At 61.0% G+C, this 8,114-nt stretch overlaps 1 protein-coding gene across 1 annotated transcript; it reads left to right on the top strand.

Annotated features, from left to right (window-relative positions):
• The first annotated feature begins 1,737 nt into the window (after nt 1–1,737).
• On the top strand, nt 1,738–8,110 carry LOC129555915 (kinesin-like protein KIF19). Its single transcript, XM_088841812.1, has 11 exons — nt 1,738–1,872; nt 2,508–2,682; nt 2,791–2,989; nt 4,078–4,348; nt 4,435–4,556; nt 5,026–5,162; nt 5,413–5,518; nt 5,675–5,762; nt 6,429–6,823; nt 7,013–7,184; nt 7,433–8,110. Exons 2-11 carry the CDS (start codon nt 2,549–2,551, stop codon nt 7,561–7,563), a joined length of 1,755 nt encoding a protein of 584 aa, XP_088697938.1. The 5' UTR covers nt 1,738–1,872; nt 2,508–2,548; the 3' UTR covers nt 7,564–8,110.
• Nucleotides 8,111–8,114: the final 4 nt, after the last annotated feature.

Here is an 8,114-nt window from a genome sequence, read left to right as displayed (position 1 = left end):
CCCTGGACTGATTCCAGGTCCTGCCACCCCCCAGCCCCCCGAACACACACACTGGACCGAGCCACCCTGCTCTGGCCCCCCGTAACTTGCCAGGGAGCCCACAGCTTCCGAGGGTCCCCTTCTCTTTTCTAACTTGATCTGGCCGTGATCAGCCCTTGTTGTTGGGTGCGGGCTTTCTCTGTTTGCGGCGAACCGGGGGCTCCCCCCAAGTTCACAGTGGTGACTGGTGGGTTCTCTTGTGTGACACGGGCTCTGGGGAGTGTGGGCTCCGTAAGGGTGGCTGTACGGGCTTAGTTGCCCCATGGCATGTGAGAGCGTCCCAGACCAGACACTGGACCCACGTGCCCTGCATGGGCAGGCAGACGCTTGACCGTCGGACCACCAGGGAAGTCCCTGTGCTCCTCCGGTTCAGAGTCTGTGCTCATCCCCGAGGTCTGGCCCCCAGCCCCTTCCTGTTTCCTTTTAAGAGGTGCTCGTTCAGACCTTTACTCCCAACAGTGACAGTGTTGGTGACTTATGAGTGCTTCTACTGTGAACCCCTTATCAGTTCATCTCGTGTGATCCTCAGACGAGGCAGCCGTTACTTCTGTCCTCACTTTACAGTTGAGGAAAGTGAGGCTGGAGGGAGCTAAGTGGCTTCCCAGTTGGGTAGGAGTGGCACTGAGGTCTGCCCCGTCACCTTTTCTGGTCAGTGTGTTAGAATCCTGGCTCTCTATGAGGTCATCTGGGCCCACCCGTGTTAAGAGTCTGAGAACCTAACCAGCATTCTCCTAACACTTCAGTTGTCCGGTGACTGTTTCAGGAGCTGGATGCGTTCTCTCTGCTCTCTCCATTAAGGAACTTAATGGTGGGAAGAGACCCTTAAAAGAGCGAATTGATAGTTCAGAGTATTATTAATAGCAGGAAATCACACCAACAGCAGGGAGGCCAGTGGGATTCCCACGAACCTCTTTAGAGCCGGTGAGTGGGACTCTGAAGGATGAAGAGGGGACTCCCGAAGGGAGGGAGCAGTAAGGACGGAGGCTCCCAAGGCAGGGAGGAGGAGGTGTCCGCGCGGAGGGGGCGAGGGGACCGGTTCCTCGGCTGAGTGAGCTGAATGAAACCAGAGAGAGCAGTGTGCCCTCAGCCCCAGATGAGGAATCAGGGCGTTCCCCCGCAGTCGGGAGCCAACGAAGGTTGAGTGGCGCAGGGGCCGGGGCTGGGGTGGGGCACGATTTTAGGAGTATGCCTCTGGTGGAGGCATGTAGTTTGATAGGTTGTAGGGTTGGAGGCAGGGCTTCCCTGGTGGCTCAAGTGGTAAAGAATCTGCCTGCAATGCGGGAGACCTGGGCTCAATCTCTGGGTGGGAACGATCCCCCATGAAGGGCATGGCAACCCACTCCAGTATTGGGCTTCCCTGCTGGCTCAGATGGTAAAGAAGATGCCCACAGAGAGGGAGACCTGGGTTCCACCCCTGGGTTGGGAAGATCCTCTGAAGGAGGGCATGGCAACCCACTCCAGCATTCTTGCCTGGAGAATTCCCATGGACGGAGGAGCCTGGCAGGCCATAGTCCATGGGGTCGCAAAGAGTCAGACACAACTGAGCGACTAAGCACAGCACACAGTCGGAGGCGGAGAGGTCATTGCTGTCACCCAGGAGAAAGGAAAAGGGGGTCCCCGAGGGCAGGCCCTGGCCTCCGGGTGACTGTACCCCGCCCCCTCCCCAGGTGAAGCAGAACCTGCTCAGCGTCTCCTACCACATCGCCCAGTACACGAACATCATCGCTGACCTCCGGGGCGAGATCCAGAGGCTCAAGTGCAAGATCGAGAAGCAGGGCGGGCGGAGCCCAGACCGAGCCCAGCTGGAGCGGGGCGACACGCGCCACATCCAGGGTGCATGCGTGCGTGAGGGGGAGCCCGTCTCCCGAAGCCCCTCCAGGCTGCCTCGGGGTGCTCTGTGGCCAGACAGCGCTGGCTTCAAAGCCGGGCTCTTTCTGACTGAGCAGCCTTTAAGCTTTCTGTCCTTCAGCTGTCAAACAGAATCGCGATCTCTGCCTCACAGACCTGACCCCAGAATTCGGTGGTATCAGAGTGAGAGCCACCTGGGCGTTTAGCTGTGTGCGGGCTTCACTCTGGGGACTGCAGTGAGGGCTGTGAGACTGCGCCCGGCATCACCAGAAGGGATACGGTTCCCTTACAGATTTTCTGTACTTGCTTTGACGATTTTGCAGCACATGGCAGTAGAGTGTCTAAGGGGTGCCTTTTACTAGCTGACAGAAAGGCGCTCTAAAGGCTGGCGGAAGCCCACTTCATACAGGGAGGCTGGGAGTCACCTTTGGGTCACCGCCTGAAGACAGTGTAGAAATGGGATGTGGCAGGGGGTAATCTAGGAGGTCTTCCTGGAGGAGGTGGTTGCACGGAAGTCTTGTGGGGAGAAAGAGAGAGGGGAGGGCCCAGGCGGACCCAGACTTTCCTGGCCTGACTGTTCCTCCTCCGCTGACCTCTCCCACTTCCCATTCAACGGGCAGCCGAGGTCCAGCTGCACAGCGGGCGGGGTGAACAGGCTGCGATGGAACACCTTCGTGAGCAGCTGATCAGCACCTTCCAGGAGCAAATGGACATTCGGAGACGCCTGCTGGAGCTGGAGAACCGCGGCATGGAGCTGCAGATGGACTCCTCCTGCCACCTGCTCACCATCACCGGGTAAGCACCGCTGGCCTGGGATGGGAGCCGGGAGCTGGAGCTGCACCTTGTGCCCCCCAACCCCATGGCCTGAATCCCCCGTCTCCTTTGGGGTTGGGGCTGCGGCAGCTGGAAGCGCAAGAAGTCACGCCAGGCACTCAAGTGGCGGGAGGAGCGTCGGAAGGAGTCCTTCACTAAGGATGACACCGGGAAGGACTTGGACACCGGGGACGGCCAGCCAGACATCAAGGAGCCTGCCGAGGTGGTGTCCGCCCGCAAAAGCATCGCCACATTCATGACTGAGCAGAAGAAGCTGCGAAAGCAGAAGGTCCCTGGGGCTCGGGGGGCTGGGCAAGGGTGGTTGAGAGACTCAGCAGGAAGGGGCTGGGGGAGGCTTGTGGGAGGCGTGAAACCTGGGCTCTCAGGCCACAAATCCCGTGTGACTTTGAGTCTCTCTTTCGCATCTGAGGGCTTCCCTGGTGGCTCAGATGGTAAAGAATCCGCCTGCAATGCGGGAGATGCCGGTTTGATCCCTGGGTCGGGAAGATCCCCTGGAGTAGGAAATGGCTACCCACTCCAGTAGTCTTGCCTGGAGAATCCCTATGGACAGAGGAGCCTGGCGGGTCACAGAGTCGGACACCAGTGAGGGACTAACGCTTTGTGTGTGTGCTCAGTTGGGTCTGACTCTTTGCTATCCCATGGGCTATATAGCCCACCAGCTTCCTCTGTCCATGGGCTTCTCCAGGCAAGAACTCATCTTTAAAATGGGAGTGGTCAACCCTAGTGGGGTTGATGAGAAGAGTAAATACATCCTTTCACATATTAAAGACTCAGGAAACGGGTAGCCAACATTCTAATTAGGATTTTCCAGATCGCCCTTCTCTGTTCTGGAGCATAGCCATACCAGGGGGCTTGGGTCCACCAGTCCAGAGGGCATCAGGTGAGCTGGGGTTGAGCTGGTCCACAGAGCTCATTTCCCTGGATTCCCTGGTGGCTCAGATGGTAAAGGGTCTGCCTGCCAATGCGGGAGACCGAGGTTCGATCCCTGGGTCGGGAAGATCCCTTGGAGAAGGAAATGGCAGCCCACTCCAGTATCCTTGCCTGGAGAATCCCATGGGAGAAGGAGCCTGGCGGGCTGCGGTCCATGGGACCACACAGAGTTGGGCAGAACTGAGCGACTTCCCTGCACGGAGCCTGTTTCAGGGCTGGGTTGCAAGAAGGTGGCACAGAGGGGTCACCCAGGAGCAGTCCCCAGTTGCAGAGTTCAAGACACGGGTTCGAAAAGCGGGCCTCGGAGTGGGGCTTCAGCCGGCCGCCCAGCGTCCGGGGCCTTGGAGGGCCGAGGACCCGCTCAGCGGCGGGCGCGGGCGGCCGCTCTCCAGCCACCTGGTGTTGACGGCCCGCTCGGCTCCCCAGCTGGCGCTGGAGCAGCGGTGCCGAGAGCTGCGCGCGCGGGCCCGCCGCCTGGAGGAGACGCTGCCGCAGCGCGTCAGGTCAGAGCAGCAGCGCGAGGCGCTCGGCCTGCTCTGCCGCGTGCATGAGCTGGAGCTGCGGAACGCCGAGATGCAGCCGCACGCCCTGCGCCACGCCGGGGCGCTCCGCCACTGCCGCGAGGTCCTGCGCCACCTGGAGCAGCGCCGCAGCCTCTGCGAGGAGATCATCCGCGCCCAGCGGCAGCTCATCCAGGGTAGGGGCCCCGCCCCGCGCGTCCGGCCCGCCGCCGAGGGTCCCGGGGCGCGCGCTGAGCCCTGCCTCTCCGCTCCCCCGCCGCAGACTGCAACCTGGCCGTCCCGCAGCACCTGAAGGAGCTGTACGAAGTGTACCTGCGGGAGCAGGAGGAGGGCAGCCTGGAGCGCGCCACCATGATGGACCGCCTTGCCTCTCAGGCCCTGCAGGCGGGTGCCCGGGCCGGACCATGCGCACATGACTAAGGGCGGGGCTGAGGACCAGGGCAGCGCCTGCCAGCACCTAGGGTGGCCTCGGGACCCGGCTGGCTGGTCCCCAGAAAGCTGGCTTCTCCTTCTGCTTGTTATTCGACCCAAAGCCTCCCCAGGCTCCCCTCCTGTGGTGTTCTTCTCCGGCACGTGTCTCCATCCAGGGTCTAAGGATCAGGGTTGGCCGTCTGAGATAGCACTAAGGGCCCCAGATGCCCTCCCAGGAGACCAGGCCACCAGGCGGTGCCACTGGGGATGCCTAGCAGACCACAGCTGGACCCTGGGACTCAGAACACGAGCCCCCCTGTCTTCTGGGGCTCCCAGCCCAGATTACAGCCACAGACACACTGTGTGCCTGTGTTAGGCAGGCTGTTTACTCAGTCCGAGACCAAGTCTTCCGACTCCCCTCTCGCTCCTTTCCCCTCCCCAGGACAGCACCTTGCCCAAGATTAGCCCCCCAGGAACCGTGCCAACCCCAGAGGAGTCTGACCTAGAGAACGTCAAGATGCCGAACTCCGAGTCCCCCCACCAGCACAGAAGCTTCCTTCCTCTACTCAACACTGAGAGGTGAGCCTGAGGACCACTTCCGGCCGTCCAACCCACCTGAGACACCGGGCCGTGTCTCAGAGATGCCATCCCAGACCTGGCTCCCCAGGGAGGATGGAGCAGGAACGGAAGGCGGGGAGGGGGCACATGTCTGGAGCCGTACTTTGGGGTCCTCGTTCCCACAATGCAACAGTTCTCAGGAGGGGTGGGCGTGGGACTCCTGTGGTGCCAGCCTGGGCAACAGCTGCCCGTCCTCCTCTGCTGACCTCAGTGAAGCCAACCACCTGTTAAAGGCCAGCTCCCGGGCCTGGCAAGCGAAGGGCTCCTTTGTGCCCACCCCACCCCCTATCCCGGCCAGCAACCTGGTGACACAGGAGGTGAGCAGCGGGCCCCACGGGCCCCCCTGATGTGGGTGGGAGTACCCGGGGGGGACACCCAATGGTTGGGATAGAACTTTTCCAAAACAGCCCTCTGAGGACGTAGGGTCCCTGCTGGGTCCAGTGGCTTCTCTTCCCAACCCATTCATCTCACAGGCCACCACTCAGGTTGCTCTGAACGGCCAGATCAACTTCTCCCCTGAAAGCATGGAGAATCTTGCGGAGATCCCCTTGACCCGCAAAGGTGTGTCCCCTGCCTCCCCCCACCCCCTCATCAGCCTGAGCCTGGAATCATCCCAACAGCTCAGAGCACCCAGCACGAAGCCCCTTCCTTCCCTCTCCGCTGCTGAACACACCCAGGCATCATTCTAGAAAGACAGGCACCGGTGCCCAGAGAAGAGTACCCACCTGCTCTGTCCACACAGAGCAGGGGACACAGTCGGAAACCAGAATGGGGAACACATGGCACTTGGGATCACGCCCCCTCCACTTGCCACTGGGAAATAGTTGTAATGGCAAATAGAGTCCGAGTCCTCCCTACCCTGTGGCCACAGGCGACCCCCATTATCTTAGCAATCCATCCTCAGAACCTGGGACTTCCCTGGCGGTCCAGTGGTTAAGACTCAGCACTTCCACTGCAGCGGGTGAAGGTTTGATCCCCAGTCGGGGAACTAAGATCCGTTATGCCATGTGTCATGGTCCAAAAAAAAACAATCTCCACAACCCTCTGGGGTTAGTTTTACCATTGTCAGTTTACAGATGAAAAGAAGGCTCAGAAACTTGCCCAAAGTTTCTCAAACAGCAAGCAAGTTGGGGTGAGCTACAGCAAAGAAAGGGGTGTTGGAGGTGCAGGAGGGGGAGGAAAATGTGGCCTTGATCCCGGGCTGGGTGCCCCTCTGTCCTGCCGTAGGGAAGAAGGAGACCCCGACCGACACCAAGGGCATCTCCGTGAAGGCCGCCCCGTACCGCTTGCAGGCCCTGGGGGCCGAGGGGCGCCAACTGCTGGCACCCACCATGAGGCACAGCAGCCTGTCCCTGTACTCGCTGGGCGAGACTGATGACATGCAGCTGCCCGGACTGCTGGCCTGCAAGCGGCCGCCCAGCCCCACCCTCCAGCACACTGCCAGCGAGGACAGCCTGTCCAGCAGCACGGGCGAGGCGCCATCCCAGGCGGTCGAGCGTCATGGCGATGGCCCTTGTCCCACACCGCAAGGCCAGAAGAAAAGCCTAAGCAAGAAACGAGAGGAGTCCCTGGAGGCAAAGAGGAAGCGGAAGTCCCAGTCCTTTGAAGTCACAGGACAAGGGGTGAGCCTAGGGGGACAGGAGCTGGGGGTGTCAGGGCCCCCTCCTTGCCAGGTTCTGAAGCCTGGGCTGCTCCAGAGGCCTCAGGGTAACCCTGGCTGTGCACCACTCTCCATGGAGTGTCCCCCAAGTGAAGCTAACATCTCCTTGTTTCAGACCCCCACGCAGATCCCAGCTCATCCGGCTCTCCAGCCAGCACTGCTCTCCCGCCCCAAGATGCACGTTGCTGGGCTCCGTCCTGTGGAGAATCACATCTCAGACCAGAGGATGCCAGTGATTGGGCACCTAACCCCTACCATCCGGCCCCTGGGAAAGGCTATGCTGCCTATGGCCACGGTCAAACTCCCTCCGTGCCAGAACTTGGGTAAGTACCAGCAAGTGTGGGGGGGAATAGCATTGGGGAGAGGGGAGCCCTTAGCCAGGCCAGGGAGGAGGCTGGTTGAGCTCCCTGCCCCTATGACTGCCCCTTGCTGGAAACAGGGTTCCTGAAGACTGTTGGTGGGACTGGCCTCTTGGGGGGTGCCCCGAGGGAGTTCAGAGCCACTGTGGGTCATGACAGGGGCATGGAGAGGCATGCCTTAAAGCACAGCTCCTGGCCCCTCCCCGTTGCAGGCCCCGAGGACCCCTCCCCCCTCGCTGTCCCCTCCAACCCACTGGGTGTTTCCGGACGGGTTAGTCGGATGCGCCGCCTGCCCTATGGCACAAATACCCAAGGCAAAGATGGACGCTTCCAGCACAACTGAGGGGCCCTGCCTGGATCCGGCCCTCCTGCCCGCCAAGGCTTGATAGGGTGTGGCAGGAAAGGGAGACGGAGGCTGGGCAGATGTGGGAGACCTGGCATCAGGAGCGCGGGATCTCAGAAAGCTGGGGCCCCTGGGACCCAGGAATCATGGGGGCGCCTGCCCCCCCCACTTCCGTGCCTTCAGTACTACCGGGAAGGGGAACTGAGCCCAGGAGGCATGGCCTGGATGGCAGGACTCCCTGGCTTCCCAGCCCTGGATCCCAAGGCTGCCTGGGCAGAGACCTCTGTTGCCGAAACTCTACTCTAAGATCTGCAGTCAGACTTGGCCTGAGGAGTGGGGGGCGGGGGTGGAGCAGGGAGGGACTGTTAGTGGGATAGGGCTCCTGGGCCCACATCCAGGACAAGGGCATGCTGGATGGTTGGGGAAGGGGCCGATGGGCATTCCCCCTACTGTGGCTGGGGGGTGGGAAGGAATCTAGTTTTGTTACTGAGTAGTCGCTTCCCGCCCCCCAACTCCTTTTAAACAATAAAAATGGCATTTGAGTTTTGTTG

This window comes from Moschus berezovskii, chromosome 12 (genome assembly GCF_049115385.1).
Source record: "Moschus berezovskii isolate FMDL1 chromosome 12, NW_MosBer_1.0, whole genome shotgun sequence".
Taxonomy (NCBI): domain Eukaryota; kingdom Metazoa; phylum Chordata; class Mammalia; order Artiodactyla; family Moschidae; genus Moschus; species Moschus berezovskii.
This window is presented reverse-complemented; position numbering and strand designations above follow the sequence as displayed.